This window comes from Ambystoma mexicanum, chromosome 8 (genome assembly GCF_040938575.1).
Source record: "Ambystoma mexicanum isolate Mex_15411 chromosome 8, UKY_AmexF1_1, whole genome shotgun sequence".
In the NCBI taxonomy this organism is placed as follows: domain Eukaryota; kingdom Metazoa; phylum Chordata; class Amphibia; order Caudata; family Ambystomatidae; genus Ambystoma; species Ambystoma mexicanum.
Genome location: NC_090929.1, coordinates 1,428,170,448 through 1,428,188,775, shown reverse-complemented (window position 1 = coordinate 1,428,188,775; position 18,328 = coordinate 1,428,170,448). Strand labels below are relative to the sequence as shown.

The window sequence follows — 18,328 nt, the reverse complement described above, 5'->3', positions numbered from 1 at the left end:
GGATTAATCGGCAACCTGCAAGGAATCGGACACAGTGAAGAGCAGACATTTGAACTCTTATGAACAATTGGACTTTAGAGTCAATACTGGAACTCACAAAATTCCTCTACGCCAGTGAAGTAACTGGTCATCAACGCGCCCCTGCGGTCGACGCAGGATGGAGAGCTCATCCTTCCAAACCATCAGGTGAGACTAAGGAGGGGACATCAAGAGTGATCAGTGGGAAGACAACGGGAGTGGGGAAGGTGGGTTGACACTCAATTCCACGGGTGGTTAATTCCTCTTCTCCTTTGCAGAAGAATATTCTTGCGAGCCAGACAAACTAGGCTGAGCGGGCCAGTCCAGTCAGTCATCTCGGCGCTACACGTCACGCTGGTGGAAATAACAGCAGCCCAGTTCAGGTCGACGCCCCCGTGGGAACCAGGTGAGCGTAACACATACTGTGTGGACTAATTGAGGGTCCCGGCCCCTACTCACACACTCCTGAGAATAAGCACCGACTACTCTACATTTCTACCTTGATTGCGTTTTGGCTAACCTCTCAACATTCCCTGTTCACTTTACCTAGGGTGGCCTCCTTGAACTTGTCCACCAGGCCATATTCTAGAAATCCATCTTAAGATAAAGCACTAGGCTTCCCAGAATGTCTTGTACATTGCTTAATTTCCGCCCTTGCAGGGCAAGGATGGGTGGAGGATAAGGAACACTTGATCACATCTGAGACATGCGATTGTTAGTCTGCTTAAAGGCCTTCAGTCCTGCACCAATCATTCCTGCAATGTTCCTTTTCATGGTGACTCCCTTGTTCCCGTTTCTATATTCAGGGTTTCTAGTTCCCATCTCCTTGTTCCTGAATCTGTGTAAAAAGGAAAATTCCATTGAATCTATAAAACATTTGGTTTTATTTTGTACAGGCATAACTGACCTTAGAATGAAACTGCTGGGCAGACATATTGAGGAGCTAGATCATGGTGTGCAAAAAGGTGATGGTTGGCTTTTGTACAAGGAGAAAAATTAGCTTGGACTTTAGCTTTGATAATGTTTTTAAAAGAAATATTCAAGTTGATTGAATTAAAGGAATGACTGCCTTTTTTGGGGGTCTTTCTCCTCAGGTATTTTATGAGTAATGATTTTAAAGGAGTAACATGTACTACATTATTGTTTTGGTGGCTCAGGGGTTGCATCTACCCCTGTAAATATCCAGAATTACAAGATTTGGACAAAGCACATGTTGAAACTACTGTACGTTTGGATGCCGAATTTTGAGCTTTCAAGTTTCTGTTTTATTACATGGATATGTTTGGTAAAAGGTTTTCCTTTTGTAAAACCAAATTCCTATAAACAAATAAAAATAATTATCTGTGATTTAGATTTTTGTTTATCTGTATTTTCTGCTTCCTGAATTCCCATTTGAGCTTTCCGCTACTGAGTCAGCACTTTCCAGTGCCTTCTTGTTCCTGAACAGCACAGTTTGTGTTATGTAGTTCATTTACTTGGATGTGCTCTGCGGCACAAGCTTGATCCCGGAGGAACATCTCCTTAAGAGAATTTCCCATTCTTGTTCCCTTTTCCTTTCCTTTTCTGTGTGAGAAAGGAGGCAAGAAGTGTGGGCGTGTCCTTTTGTTTCTCCTGTACTTGTTCCTTGACTGCCTCTTGGAGTGTCTTCCTGGTTTTCCCCTGCACCTCACCTCTGCTTATTTGTGCTCCTGTTCCTGCTTGTGCGTGAATGCCTAGTTTTTCCTCAATCCTGTAAGAACTACTCCTACATGTCCTTTGTCAAGGGTCTTGTGTATTAAGCTACCCTCCATTTGCTGTTGCAGCCTTCAGGGTCCCCGTTTGACTGTCAGAGCATTGCTGGCATCACAGAAGGTGAAACGTGTCTTGATATATTTTCTTTAAGTTGCCTTATAAAATACCATCAAAGGGTTCAGCTCACAGACCTGGTCATTGTTTGTCCTGTATGTAGACTTTATATGTAGCGTTGACAGTACCTGTAACAGCAATTGTGGTTGAGAAGCTTGTTGTCTTTCCTTTTGGTCATAAGAAGCTTTCAAGTATTTATCCCTCTTCCCCTTTTACATATTTGTACCATCTACTTGCACAACATGGGGTTAGGCGTACATGAATCTTGGTTACAGAGTGCATGTTGTTTGATACATATTTACCCACCATGAATTTTTTTAAAAATGTGTATTTATTTTAAGAACAGGGATGTCGACTCCGAGCAGAAATGACTTACAAGAACACGTTAACAGACCCCAGAAGCATTTCTGCGTATAGTGCCTGTAAAATTGCATAAAGAGAACAAGTGGTGAGCCATTCTAGGATGGTGCAACAAAAGTGGGTCAGATACCAGGGACACAACAAACAGGTGACTTACAAAAGGTAACATGAAGGTAAGGGGACAAGTACTATTTAAATATAGAAAATTACATTATTAAGTGTCACTGGAGGCAGTGGTGTGGTCAGGTAGGGAGGATGGCGGAGAGGGCAGATGGCGCTCCTTGTTTAGCAAGTAAGTCAAGTTTAAGCAGAGTTTAACAATGAAAGCTAGCCCAACTGTGGATCTATTGATCTATTGGGGATTGGGTTCCAGTCGATTGGGGAGAGTAGGGAGAAAGAGCAGAGGCGAGAGGAGGCACAGGGAGCTTATGGACGGTGACGTTGAGTGCAGAGGAGGATCAGAGGGAAGGCGATGGGGAGTTAATTGCGATACTATCGGACATATTGAGGAGTAAGACAATTGATAGCCATGTAGACTAGAAGAAGGAATTTGAAAAGAGAGCAACCAGCATGTTGTCAGTAGGCAGAAGTGAGGAAGGATCTGGGTAGGTTGTAGAGAGTGCAGGTAGCAAAGTAGAGGACTTTGTCTCGATGGAGGAATGAGTAGAGAGGAAGGTCAAGGAGTAGGCGTGGGAAGTAGCCTAGTTTGCGCAGTACGACAGTGCAGATTCAAGTTTGTGGAAAGTGGTTAGTAAGAAAATGATGAAGATCTTAATGTTAAGGAGGTTAATACGAGCAGCAGGGGCAGTAGTAGTGATGATTTGTTGCAGTCATATGTCGCTATCAAAGAGGATCCCAAGATTGCGAGCCTTGTGTGAAGGAGCAAGTCAGGCAGAAGAGGAGAGGGATGGCATTGAAACCCGGGAGGACTTATGTTTTTGAAGAGTTCAGCATGAGGCAGCAGAGAGTCATCCAGTGAAGGATGAAGGATTGCAGTGAGTTTGCAATCCATTCTGAGATGGCTGGGGTGAAGAAGGGAAAGGAGAAAAATAATTTTGTGTCATCAGCAAAAAGGTGATAGTGAAAGCCAAAGGATGAGAAGACTTCCTCGGACAGGGGTACAGAGAGCAAAGGGCTGAGGTCCAAGGTTTGATCCCTGGGTGACACTGGGAGGGGCCGGGGTGGAGCCAGAGGTCTGAGAGTTCCAAGAGACTTTAAAGGATCGACGTTCCAGGTAGAAGGTGATCCAGGAAAGAGCAGATATGAGAAACCTCAGATCCTGGAAAGTGAGGAGAGAGCAATGGTCTACAGTGTCAAAAGTGACAGAAAGGTCCAGAAACATGAGTTTGGAGTGGTAAGCACTAGAGAAAGTTGGAGACATGAACAAGTTCAGTCTCAGTGGATTGCCTATGAACATTTCCCTTCTCAATAGCCTCTGCCTTTTGCCTCCTCGTGGAATTGGGAAAACCATCTTAGCACGTAGGCATCCTCGCTAGCCACCACTGTACTACTTGAGCCTTCATTATTTGTTATCCAAGTGGTGTTAAACATCTCTCCAACCACCCAAGTAGCCGCTCTGGCTCTAATGGACAGAGGAGCCGCAGGACTCAGCAAGTATGATTTTTGGGCTTACAATCATGGCATTGATAGACAAACCAAGACCACAATTTAGTCCATTGAAGTCATTGAGGTTCAACTGTTGTTCCCGGGTCAAGTTACAGAACAAACACAGAGGCTTTAAATGTATGTGGCTCAGCATGAAGAAGATGTGGTCTCCGACTTGAGTAATGCTGCTCATTTTCCTGTCATCTTGGGGTTGGCTGTTTACACCTACAAAAATCCTTGTTCCTGGGCTAACATCCAGTCCTCTTTTATACATACTCCTGGCCAAAGGCAATACATAACCAGCAAAATACGATGAATTCTCGGACATGTTTTCTGAAAATCAAGAAAAGGAATTATCCCCTCATTGACCGGAGGAGTGCGTCATTAATGTTTTGGCAAATAGAAAAGTACCCTTTGGCCATTTGCAAGTCCTATCCTTAGTAGAAAAGCCTGGTCTCCACAGAGATCTACATACCACTCAGTGCAATGGTTTTACCAATGAGTCCAAGTCTCATTGAGGAGGGTCTCCTGTTTGGGCTAAAAAAGGTCACTACAGAGCTACAACCTTGCCTGGCCTACCAAGGGCCAATAAGAACACCATGAAAGAGAAATACCTCTTACCGTCAATCACTGATATTCTGGAGGCTGTTTGAGGGCAATGGCAACAGTATTAAAGCTCGATCTGCGGGGAGATGGAAAGTGGCATTCAGAACACCCTTTGGGTATTTTGAATATCAAGTTCTGTCCACTGGCCTAGCCAATGCCTTGTCTATGATGTTTCAGCGAGTTACAGATCAAACATTTTCCAATCCCTTATTGCATTACAGTAGTAAATATCTTGATGACATTCTGGCGATCTCTTCTATACAAGGACGGACATAAAAACCATCAAGTGGAAGTGCTTTGATGACTGACATTATAAACTATAAGCCAAACTAGAAACATTTGTGTTCGTCCTCTCAATTCCATGTTTGGATTTCATCAGTCAGGTGAAGGCTACCCCATGGACTTCACGTAAGTTTCCACTGTATTGGATTGGTCAGTACCTAGAATTATAAAAGACTTACCACGTTTCCTTGTTCGACAACTTTCACCATGTGCACATAGCCTCCCCGACTCATTGACCAAGCAGTTTCCTTGTCTCTTTTACCCTCCTGCCGCCTCCCAGCTAGCCCGGTGCTCAGATTGGCTCAGGCTGTCTATTAAACCACCCAACTAGGGCAGCCCACTGCCTGGCAACCTCCTCAGCTAAGGGCCCCAAGGCAATGGGCAGCTCTGACAGAAGCAGCTCCAGATGTTGTCTGCCAGTGTCAGCAGGGGAAACAAGCAGCCGTCAACCAATAGTGACAGGCAAAGGAGGTGCGGTGGAGACAGGGGCACAGCAAGCACTGCGCTCCATTAAACTAACCCACCCATCTCTTACCTTATCTTCCCTTCCCACCCATTACCATGAAACCTGCATGATGTACCAATCCCTTTTTAGCAACTGGTAACCACATATATACCCACTAAACTCAACTGTATTGTCTAGCCATCTCTCACATCTAGATGAACTGCACCCAAATGGTGCTAGCAACCCCTGAAAAACTGTGAATATTAGTTCACATCACATTGACATAGAATTTTGAATACTAGCTAGTGTCACATCTAGATAGGATTGTGAATATTAGCCAGTGCCACATTTAGATAGAATTGTGACCATTAGCTTGCGTCACATCTAGACAGGATTATGATTATTAGTTTGCGTTGCATCTAGACAGGATTGTGGATATTAGTTTGCGTCACATTTAGATAGAATTGTGAATATTAGCTTGAGTCGCATCTAGACAGGATTGTGAAGATTAGCAAGCGCCACATTTAGATAGAATTGTGAATGTTGGTTTGCGTCATATCTAGATAGGACTGTGAGCATTGGCTTGCATCACATCTGAACAGGAACGTGGATGTTGATTTATGTTGCATCTAGAGAGAGTTTGGAGATTGGCATGCATCACATCTACATAGCGATGCCACTAATCAACCCACTAAAAATCTCACCCTTCTGCATACACCTCTCAAACTCTAACCAAACCCGCACATACTTCACTACACTGAAACAACAAAACAAATCACACGTAGCCTCGCACAACAGAACACGACGGCTACCAACTGAAAAGCACACCCAAATCCAGCGAACAGTGCTAACCGAACTGAAGCTGCCAACAGCACATCACTGCTCTCTTGCACTTTTCCTGCTCGGTCCTACTAACTCTCCCCACCCCCTTTCCTTTTCAGATCCGTCAGAGCACCAGATGACCACTACGGTGGTGATTGTGCACGGTACAAATGTCCTTTAACATTAACATTTTTCTCCAAACTCATTACCTTTTACCGGTTTGTTAAATAAGGGCAGAAAATGCCATTGGCTAACTGCCACAGAGGGGTTTTCCATGCTTTAAAGACAGCATTTTCTTAACCTCCTGTTCTTTGTCAGATACTGGTGTTCCATTTATTGTGCAGACTGATGCTGCTCATGCAGCTGTCAAAGATCTATTGAAACAACTACAGGAAGACCAAGAAGTACATTTCCTAAGCAAAAAAGAATTATTCAGTTCTCGAAAAAGAACTCCTGAAAATGAAGCAAACCTTTCTAGAGTGGAGAAATCTGCTTTTAGGAGGGTGCTTCCCAGTACTGACAAAACATGTAAATTACATGTAAATATGAGTGCAGGAATAGCAGGCATGCCAGGAAGGCCTATAATTTTGCTCAACAGATTCCATGTATCACTAACGCTATACCCGATGAATTGTCAAGAAAAATCAGACACACCAAACTAAGGCTGTCTGCCATCTGAGAATTTGCAAAAAGACAAGAAATGTCCATGATGCAACTCTAGAATCTCGAGTGAAGCACAGCCTCCAGCACCAAACTCCATGGAACCTTTTGGAACATCAAGGATATATGACAAATGCTTCTTCCTTCTCACTAGAGTACTGCCAGAACAGGTTCTACAATTATATTGATTCCCTAGTTGCTGGTCACAAGGCAATCTCAGCAAACAAGATACAATTTAGGAGGTATTTCTGGTGGTGTACTATATTACTAGAGGCATTTGTGATCATGTTATGAAGCTGCCACCTATGTACGCAAGTCAAGGCAGCAAAGAGTTGGTCTGCTAGCAAACTAGCTCAGCCCAAACTTGCAACAGTACCCTGGCAGATGATAAAGGCAGACTTTATTGTAGATGTTATGCTGTCCAATGGTTATACAACTATCATGGTAACCATAGAGGCCATTACTTGGATGTCCCATTTCTCCCCCCTACGTAAAACGGCCACAGCTCGGAAACAGTCAAAGTCTTTTTGACAGATATATTTAGATGGCATGAGTTCCCTTAACCACCTTCTCTGATTGTGATACACAATACATTTAGAAAATGTTGGCCAGCCTCTGCCTGAAAGGGTACTTTCCTCAGGTTTCCATCACCAAAGCAATGGCCTCATTGAGAGGGTCCATCGAACATTGGAGCAGTACTTCTGTTGCTTCACCTCGACAGATCAAGATAATTTTTCAACTCTTTTAGCGACTGGAGAAATGTTTTGAAACAATCCTGTGCATTTAATTAACTAGACATAGCCCTTTTTTCAGCACCTATGATTTTCACCTTAGGATTTTCACTATTGCTACTACCTCGGAAACCCAATGTCTGAGTCCTTGATCAATGAACAGAATCAATTCAATCTCCACAAAAGAAAACAAAGAATGAACAAGCCTTAGCAGCTTTCAGCCATCTGCATCACACATTAACTTCCTGCTTGTCCTGACTTGTGAGGCTCAAGGTTTGTTCCACATTCTGGGGTTTTCTTTGGGGCTGGCATACCCTCTCGTTGTCATCCGCTTGCAGTCAAGTACACTTGCTGGCAGGGTGGCTTCTCAACGGGACAGGCCATTCCCCTTTGAAACATGCTCAAAACATGAATTCTAGTTAAGGCCAGTCACTAACACAGGCTGTCACCCAGGTGAGGAGTCAGGCTTGAATCCCAGACAATGTTTGCCATTCTGGCTGTGGAACTGCTCTCAGAGGCAGGCCATGGCTAGGAGCGTAAATGGCATCATCAGTATGTACCATGTCTATTAATTTACACAGGGATTCCCTGTAGGGACAGCCAGGGTGTACAGACAGGTGTACATGCATATGTAAAGGCTGCATCCAACCACTGAAACCTACAAAATATGATGTGTGCACCCAGAAACAATAGTTGACTTGGCCCAAACCAAGAGGGACAGGATTTTTCCAATAGGTATGATTGGTATTTCCAGCCTTGAAACAGACTCATATGAGGATTCATCGGGGGTGGAGGGGATGTCTGTTAATCTAGTTAGGGAAAAATACAAAATCTCAATGGCTTAGCACTGAAACAATAACATATCTTTCGGTCTCACAGGCCCTCAGATAAATGCCATGACCTAGAGTGCCCATTTACCTTCAGTTGTACTTGTTCAAGAAATTCAGCCTTTCCTAGAGAGAGAATTCAATCCCTGCTACTGTCCAGACTGGACTATTTTTGTACCTGGGCCTTTGAAAAGAAAAATAAAAGCTGAAAACCCAATCTAATGGGTACAAAAAAAGGCAGTGATGCTAATCCTTGCCTAAGCACACGTTACCAGATCACAATAAAACTAAATGCCCTGAATTCCAAGATGGGCGCCGGCATTGACTAGACGTGCCGACGGCTGCTCCCGGACCACGAGGCCTCACACTCTGCAACCCACCACCCCCGGGTGTGGAAGGGTGCGGTAGACGCGGGGGGCTGCACTGGGGGGCCCCCGCTGAAGTTGGGAGTTCGGAGCGGCATTGCCGAACTCCCGGGGTGTGAGCTACAAGGACCCCCCGGCGCGGGGAAGACCACAGCACCGCCAGAGGCAGTGGCAAGCCCGGGACCCGCGGGAGGTGGTGGGGCGTGGAGGCAGTCGGCACTGTGTGCGGAGAGAGGGGAGCCCCAGTGGCTACCCGCGGAGGGGTACCCCGGACCAGCCAAAATCACAGCGTGGGACTACAGGTGGCGGCGGGGCTCCGCGGCTCCGACACAGAGCTGCGGAGGAGGGGCGCTGAAGCTGCTGGCCCCGGAGATCTGAGTGCGCCCGGGGGTCGAGGAGCGCGCAGGCCGCAGAGAGTGTGGAGGTAAGGAGGCACTCCCCCCTCCAAGGTTGCAGCAGGCCCCCCGGCCCCTAGGATTGGCGGACCGCCACTGTGGTGTGGCCATAAGCGCAGGAGGCATGAGTGACTGTTAGCAACTCCCGGCAGAGTAATGTGAGAGCCGGGGCTGCAGTGCAGAGAAGGCCCGGCCCTGCAACAGGAGAGGGGTGCCGGGGCCAGAAGACTCAGGGCTGAAGTCTGCTGGGGCCCCGGGCCCATCTGAGGCAGCGGAGCCCTTGAGGGGGGCAGAAGAGCTTGTAGCAGAGAGGATTGGCGCAGCAGCCCCCAGGAGGCTGGGTGGCAAAAGGAGACTGAGGAGGGGGACTCGGAGGGGGCTTCTCCTTTGGGGCCCCTGCTAGATAAGAGGAGGCAGCCCATCCCCCACCGGCAGCCGGTAACGGGAGCACTCGGAGGGTGCTGAGAGGCCGTTTGGAGAGGCCTAGGTATACCCCTGGACAAGGGGGCGGGGGCAGACATTTTCACCCTGACATCTTGGGGCTATAAGCATCACACGAAGGAAGAGGCGTGCTCACTCGGGGACCCCGCGGCGGGCCCTGATGTCCTCCAGGGCTAAGGGGAAAGTGACGAAGCCCAGCCAGCGTGCGGGAGACTCCCTGGTCACCCTCCCCTCCATGTGGACTGCAATGGAACCCAGGGAAAACAGCGGAGAGGACAACAGGCAGTTGAAGGAGCGGCTGGCACGGGACGGAGCCGCGGACCCAGTGCTTTTGACAAGACAGGACTTCAGAGGTGAGATGCAGGTCCTTGGAGACACTATCCAGAACATTCCAGGACCAATTTCAGTTAATGAGGACTGACCTAAATACTGCGCTGGGCGAGCTGAAACAAGAAATGGCCAAGCTGGGGGAAAGAACGGACCTACTGGAAGGAGGGCTACAGGAGACCGAAAAGGACAATACGGCTAACGGGGAAGCAATCGACCGCTTGGACTTAGCGACGCGAAATTTGGAAGCTCAAGTGGAGGACCTTGAAAATAGGTCTAGAAGAGTCAACATTAGGGTGAAGCTTCTTCCGGAATCGGTGGCGGACCGGGACTTGAAGGGGGAAGTCCAGAAGATTTTCATTGGACTGTTGGGCGCGGGGGACCCTGAAACGATTGAGTTGGACTAGAGTTGGTCGTCCCCCCTGAGGCCCTAACGTCAGGCCACAGGACGTCCTAGCCGCGTTTGCGAGATATGCCCAAAAAGGAGCGGTGTTGCGCGCGGCGAGGCTTCACGAGCCAGTGCACTACAAAGGGCAGGAGATCACCTTGTTTCAGGATCTTGCGAACAGTACCCTAGTGAAAAGAAGGAACATGGGCCCTGTCCTGAGAGAACTCACTAGAGGAGGGCTCAAGTACAAGTTGACTTTTCCATTTGGGCTTCTGTTTGAATGGGAGGGGGCTCAAAGGCGGGCTACCACACTGCAGGAAGTGGCAAATATTATTCATATGGATCTCGATGGTGAGGTGGAGACTACCGAGGGTGACCCTCCGGTTGCTTCGGGGCAAAGGGACAGGGCCAAACCATGGCTTGGTCAACGGTGGGGGAAAGAAGTAGAAGGAGAGCCACCCGGATTAGCCCCCAGGGAGGGAGGAGGGAGAATGTCTGAGGGGGGGAGGGGATGACAGCACGGCCCGGGGTAACATCTGGGGCCCCGAGCTATGGTGGATCCTTAGACGGGGGTGGTGGGAAATATCTTGGAACACACAAAGGAAGAGTCCGGGGGGAGGGGGAAGTGGTGTTTTGGTTCTCCCTCCAAGTTGGGGTCTGGAGGGCAGGAGGAGGGGTAGGGGGAGGGGTAGGGGGAGAAGTGGGGGGGGCCCTCAGAGGGGCCAAGAGGGCAGAGCGAGGGAAGGGGGTTGGACCTCTGCAGGGGGGGCACAGAGGAGTCAAGGGAGAGGACACGTGCCGGGAAGGGCAGGTGTCGGCTCACAAGAAGGGAGCTGAGGAGCAGGAGCACGGTTACGCTCATAGTTGTTCGACGGGTTTAGTTGGATGGGGCCCTCACCCTAAATTGGGGTTTCAGGGTAGGGAAAGGGGTGGGAAGGGAGGGAGGGGGGTCCTGGGGGTGCCACAGTTGTCAATGGAGAAGGATGGTCTTGAGGGGACGGCAAGATGGAGCTCAGAGGGGCAGAAGGTGGGGGAGGAAATCTGAGCCCCCCACAGGAGTGTGTGGGGGGGTTTGTAGAGGGCACAAATTACTCATGTTCTTTTGGAAGAATTATTCTTTATTTTTTGTTCGACGGTCGAGGGTTGGTGTATTGGCTAGAGGAGGCGCACCACGCCCTAACGCAGCTTTTAGGTGGTTAACACATAACGTGAGGGGGCTAAACTCCCCCCTCAAGCGAACAAAACTGGAGCAATTTACCAGGTCTCATAAGCCAGATGTGCTGGCGTTGCAAGAGACTCAATTATTACGGCAGGACCAGGGCGGTTTGCGCCTGAAGGGCTTCCCACTGATATGGTTTGCATCAGGCCCTACAAAGAAAGGGGGGCAGCCCTGGCCTTCGGGATGGGGATTGACTTCAGACTCCAAGAAATCCTTAGAGACAGGAATGGGAGATACATTATGGTGAGGGGGGAGATAATGGGTTCGTGCTATACCATTGCATCGGTGTATGGCCCAAATGTGGGCCAAGACCGGTTCTTGCTGGATACCCTGGACATTATAGAGAACTTCGCGAGGGGACAAGTGATATTGATGGGAGACTTTAATTTGGCCTGGGATAGGAGGCGAGATCAGTCCCGGCATGGAAGTGATGGGGGTGGGGTGGTGGCCTCTCCCCAGCTGAGGGAGAGATGGGAGGCGTGCACTGCGGGGGGAAGAGGAGAGCTTCACCTTCCTCTCTGATGTCCACAGATATCAGTTTCGAATTGACTACATCTGGACCACAAGTTAGTGCAAATGAAAATGCGGCTTGGGAGGCAACGACCGGGGGTGTTGAGCTGGAAATTCCCGGGGGAACTCCTGAGGGACCAGGTGATACGAGAGGAGATAGGAGGCAAGGTCCAGGACTTCTTTGAGAGGAACAATAGCTCGGACACCAGCCAGAGCACCAGGTGGGACGCCTTCAAGTCGACTCTGAGGGGGAGCTCATTGCTATAAAGGCGGAGCAAAATAGGTTACTGAGAGGTCTAGAAAATCAGCTAGAAAAGGAGGTTGAGGTCGCCGGGGTACGGGAGACCCCTACAAGGAAGGCATATAGGGAGTATAGGTTGGTGGAAGGCCAGTTGGGGATCCTGAGGACCAAAAAAGCGGAAGAAGCTATGCTTAGGGTGAGGCAAAAATTCTACGGAAAGGCCAATAAGGCAGACTCACTCCTAGCTCGCCTCTTGAGGGGACAGATGGAGCAGAAAGTGATTACGGCTATCAAAGATGAGGGGGGTAAGAGACTCACCCGGGCCGAAGAGATAAGGGGGAGACTAGTTGAATTCTATAAGGCCCTGTACTCTTCCCAGTGCCCACACCCGCAACCGCAAAAAGATTTCTTGGGGAGCCTAACACAATTATTTAATACGTTTGGTGCGGGGGCGGAATCACCCCAACGATGAAAGAGGCCAAAATTACCTTTATACATAAAGCGGGGAAAGATCCGGAAGAATGTACTTCCTACCGCCCTATTGCCCTTATTAACACTGAGGCAACATTTTTTACCAAGATTTTGGCGAAGCGCCTAGAAAAGTACCTACCTTTGCTGATCCACCAAGATCAGGCGGGTTTTGTGCTGTGAAGGCAAACCGCCGATAAAATCAGGAGGGTAGCTCATTTGGTGGAGAAATCCCGCAAGACAACCACTCTGGCGATCCACTTGGCACTTGACGCCGAAAAGGCGTTTGATCGGGTGGAGTGGTCGTTTTTATTTCAGGTGATGGAAAGAATGGGTTTGGGGATGAGGTTTATAAATTTGGTCACCGCTAATTATAAAAATCCCATGTCGCGTATCCTGGTGAATGGGGAAATGTTCCAACCATTTAAACTGTGCTCTATGCGATATACTTGGAGCCACTTCTCCTGGCAATACGAGAGGCGGAAGACATTCAGGGTATACCATTTGGAGGGGGGCAGCATAGAGTAGCGGCCTTTGCCGACAACATGTTGCTCACGCTTACGAACCCAAAGGTGCACATCAAAGCAAGTATAGCACTTCTAACCAAATTTGGGGAGCTCAGGTTTGCGGGTTAACTTCCAGACGTCAGAGTTAATGAATCTATCCTTGGGGGAGCTTGAAGCGAGGGAGACGAGGGCACTCTCCCCGTTCAAATGGAGCCTGACTGGGTTGTGCTATTTGGGGGTAAGGATAACCCCCTTGCTGGCGGACTGGTATGGAGCAAACTACGAGCCCATGCTAAAGGCAATCAAAAACCATCTAAGGAGATGGGGCGCCCTAAAGGTATCCTGGTTAAGAGGGGCAGTTCTTAAAATGGTGATTCTCCCCCAGGTACTCTATCTTTTTCAGGCTAACCCCCTGCCGGTCCTGGAATTTTTTTTCAAGAAATTGGATCAGGCGGTCAAGGACTTTGCCTGTTAGAGCAAGAGGCTGCGTTTATCCAGGCAACTATTAATGGCCTCTGACGGGGGGTGGGGGGGCAGGGGGGGTTTTGGTCTTCACCGATTTTCGACACTACCATGAAACAGCACAACTCAGGGTAATCAGGGAAAGGTTCACGGAGGAATTACTTAAGCATTGGGTGAAAATGGATAGAGCAGTGGCTCGGCACCATCTGGGGGGGAAGTACTGTGGCTCCCGCGAAGGCTGAGACCTCCCCACATTTACTTAAGTGCCATTTCGAAGGGAGTGGTGAAGAGTTGGGACAGGGCGGTGAATAAGCGGGGATCACGACCTTCCCATCACCGTTCACTCCAATTTTCAATAACAGGGACTTTACACCGGTGCTGGAGAGGAGAGCGTTCCTGATGTGGGAGAGTGGTGGTTGCAGGACTCTGAGGGACATGTTCAGTGGTGAAAGGGTGAAAACATTGGAGGAATGTAAGCTGGAGTTCGAGCGGGGAGAGTGGGAGAGGCATCGGTATTGACAAATTGGACATTGGGTAAAGTCTGTAGAGGTAAGAAAGGCCGCGACTACAGCCCTAACGCAATTTGAACGGTTTCTACTAACCCATGAGGGGTCCAGAGGATTAATCTCGGATTTATATAAGCAACTAGAGAATGCCGGCCTGAAAATCACCTGGGCGTACATGAGGGATTGGGGAAAGCAACAGGGTTCAGAATGGAACAAGACTGGGTGAGATTATGGAAGCAGATTCTAAAGGTGGCAAAAGCGATCCAGTTGCAGGAGGCTTGGTATGAGTATATGTACGGCTGGCATTATACTCCGGCTCGCCTACACGTGATGTACCCGGCAACCTCGGGGAAGTGCTGGAGGGGCTGCAGGGAAGAAGGTACAGCACCTCATGTATGATGGGACTGCCCCATTATCCAGCCTTTCTGGGGCGATATCGCTCAGGCCCTTTCTCAGGCACTGGGGGAGGGAGACAGCCAGGATCCCCAGAAGATTCTACCGGGGAAGGGCGGGCAGGGGGACGAAGAGTAGAGACGAGGATGCATTAAGGCTGAAGTGATTTTCGTTTTGGCTGCGATGGCCCTTATCGTAGAGGTGGAAGAGCCCTACGATTCCAACAGAGCAAGATTGGTTACAGAAGATGTGGGACATAGTTTCGATGGAATGGGCAATTTATGCAGCCAATAATAAGTTGGAGAACTTCTACGTGGACTGGGGAGAGACACTGGCCTATCTGAAAGGGGAATTTAGGGAGCAATGTGCCCTCAACAACTCAAGTTATTGGACATCTACGGTTGAAAAGTTGGGATGGGAAACGGCTGGGGGACGGGGGGGGAGGACCATTGGGGCTGTGGCAGGGGTTGGGGAGGGGGGTGGATTCAGTTTAATGCAGGTTTTGACTTGTTTTTTGTCTCTTTGTTTATGAAATTAATTTTAAAAAAAATACCCTGCACTGGTTCCCAGTGAAGAACATGGTGAGAATCAAAACAATGCCCTATAAAGCACCTGGGTAAAGGGACAAACCACCATACAACTGCATGTTGTACTACAGCATGCAGAGACCCCAGAGATGGTTGTCTGCAAGAAACTCCAGCAAAGCCAACCAAGAACACAACAGGAACAAGGGTACTTTCCTAACAAATAACCTATAGTTAGGGTATAGGAAAACCTACTAAAATTCAACAAGCCTTCTGCTAAGGAACAGTCTTTTTTCAACCATACTTCCTACTGTGCACTTTTACCAGCACACACTGATAAGAAGGAAGAGTCTCTGGAAAGGGGCTTTGGTCTTGCTGATTTCTTCATCCCCACCCCCATCTCTTTCCTGGTGTTGGTCAGAACCAACTAGTTTGACAGTAATGCCAACAACTTACAATATAAACATTTCTCCACACACCATTTAATGGCGAAAGATGTTTCTCGCAATGTTTTTTTGGCAAAATTAAAACATACTCTTTCATCATTTGTGTGCTTTGAAGGAAAGGAAATTATAAAAAACATGCCACTGCAAATTCTACTGGATGTTTGAGACTGGAGCATTGTTTATCACTACATATTAAAATTTCCCATGAACAGGGTGTATGCATTCCTGCACATTTTTTACACCATCCTCAGAGGGATATAGAATGGCAACTAAGAACATTAAACTTTACCAGGTGCATTATAGTTTCAGCCAGCCCTAAAGATAAGTGGGTGGTGTATCTGCCACTTTTACCCCCCCCCTCAAAATAGGCAAATACACCAAAAATAAAAATAGGGACCAAAAACACTCCCAACAAAAAATAGGAGACGGACACGTAGAACTTTGTGCCCCTGCTCTCAGCCACACAGATCAAAGGATATGTTTGGACAGGTAGCAGACGTTCTACCACAGGAAGAAACTACTATGATCAGTGCCTTTTAAGAAGAAGTATACGTGTATCTTTTAATGTGTACGAATGATTAGATGCAAATAAATTATTACAAAACATTTCCTCTTTCCAGTTAAAAAACATTTTTACTTGCACTTACATTTTTACTCCCTAAAAATCATTTTACACCCAACTTTAAACAATAGGAAGTAAAAAAGTCCCAATCCCAGATCTCCAAATCTTATCTGGAGCATTGGTCCCAGCAAAAGCAACACTTTACAGTAAGTATAAAGAATTCGGACAGAGTCTTTTCAATATTGGTACACAGCCACTCGCTGAGAGGGGTTGACGGTGTTGGAAAATAGCTACAGGGGATTTTCCATTATCAGACCTTTGTAATTTCTTATGAATGCATCCACAAGAAAGGCGGGGCGAAGGAGGATGCAGATGTCAACCACAGATCTGCTATTATTTTGCAGATCCAAACCTTTCTATAATTATCAAACATTTGGAAAATAGGAGCTGCTGGGAGTAGTGGAAGTGGGCAAAAACAAGACTAGATCTTGTGGATGAAGCAAATGTTTAGACAATGCACTTTCCCATGACAACGTCCTTTGACAGCTATGCAATATTCAGTGCACACTGCAACAACATCCAGATGCACACTGTTTAGCTACACAAACAAGCCTGAGTAAATTAGAAACAGAATAAGCATTTGCTCAAATGGAGTAATGAAGGTTTAATGGAAATGTGCCGCGGGATTAAATGACTTACATTACTTTTCAAGGAGCAGACAAATGCCATCAGAAGTGTTACCAGACGCTGGTGGGGTTCCGAAGTCTCACTACCCTACAGAATCAGAAAGAGAAGAAAATATTGATAGAGCAATAGAGCAGTCTCTACGCTGACAACATACTTTTACAGTTACCTAATGAAAAAGGGAATTAAATAATTAACAAAAAAAAAATCTTTAAAGAAATAATGCTTGGGAATGTAATGCAAATAAGAGACCTGTGAAACAGAGCAAAGGTTTGTGATATACATTCACAGACATTCTATGGCCCGTGGTGATAGAGGGTGAACAAAGTGACAAGTAAAAGTCTGTGCAAAACAGTTGGGCAATGAAAATGAACACTACAGCACAACTTTGCAGGGGTTCAAAGGTAGATGAAGGTAGTTTCCTGCAAAACTGGTTCTTGAGCACGGACATTCTGCAATGGGCCGCATGCTGTTGAATTTCCCTGGCTTAGAGGAATAAGAGGAAGCCACTTGGAAAACAAATCTCTTTTTTACTTTCACACTTTCACAGATGAGCCACTCTCAAGCAAGATAACTTTTACATGTTCTGTTTATATAAAACCCAAGTTCCATCATTTTGATTTGTTTTTCATACCCGAAATAGGCTGTTAATAAAGATTTCCAAAATCAACCCTTGGGGGGAGGTCACGCTTTAATGGTAAAAGGGGAAGACACAGAGGTTAGTCAAACCCAATCCAGGTGAGGTATCAGAGCGGCAAGGCCTAGTCAGAGGGAGGGTGTGAACGTGGTCTAGTTAGACAGTATGTATATAAAACAACAATTATTTATTAGGCTAGTTTACACACCAAGCAGATGAAAGTACTAGGAGGATCAGGAATCTAGGAACTAGTTGCATCAGTAGAGACAGGGGAGAAAGCAACAGGTATGTAGACTTATAACCTTCGCTCAGAGTTCTCCAGATCCCATTTGCGTATGGTTCCAGACTTGTTATTCTGTCTTTGCTCGTACTGCAAGGGTCGTCTAGACAGAAGAAATACTTACTTCACAGGATTTAGTTTTGGTTGGTCGCGGTACTTGGGAATCAGTTCCAGAATGCTTCCAGTTGAAGACCCAAACAAACACGTTGTTAGGGAGAATTCTCAAAAATGTGCTAATTCCTCTCTGCCTTATAGACCCCTGGCTCTTTTGCTGGACTCTAGGACTTTAATTGTGTGCCTGGAGAGAGTGTGGCCTTTTTACTCACACTCATGTATTTTGATGTAATTTTGAACTATGTGTTTCTTTTGGTTGCGGAGTCTGACAAACTCCATAGGCATCCTCTTTTTACATTGTGTCACACAGCACCTTCAGTGCAGTGGCACAGGGAAGTCTTTTAGATTTCCCAAGGTTTAAATACCTCCACTTGGATAAACTAATGTTTCCAAGAGCAGTGAAGTGAAATTGACTTCACTTACATTGTAAACGTTCTAGACCCAGCACACACCATCTTACAATAGGGTGTTGGAGGGGTTACTTAGTATCCCCTTTGTCTAGCTTATCATGTAACATTTTTAGGTTACCCTTTCCACGATTAACAGCTAGTGGCAGTGGTTTACTTTTAACTACTGTGGTGTGCATTTACCGCAGGCTGCGTTCTCTGCTGCAGTAAAGCACCCAAGGGTGCCATTTTTGTCAAAATGGCCCCGGTCTT

The 18,328-nt window shown here is 47.2% G+C and overlaps 1 protein-coding gene across 2 annotated transcripts in view; it reads right to left on the bottom strand.

The window, feature by feature from the left end:
- MMS19 (MMS19 homolog, cytosolic iron-sulfur assembly component) overlaps positions 1-18,328 on the bottom strand; it is a 1,998,114-nt gene that overhangs the window by 559,039 nt on the left and 1,420,747 nt on the right. For both annotated transcript variants that reach the window (XM_069611573.1, XM_069611574.1), the window contains exon 22: positions 16,654-16,728. In XM_069611573.1, the coding sequence (XP_069467674.1) occupies positions 16,654-16,728 (75 nt within the window). The remainder of the gene's footprint in view (positions 1-16,653; positions 16,729-18,328) is intronic.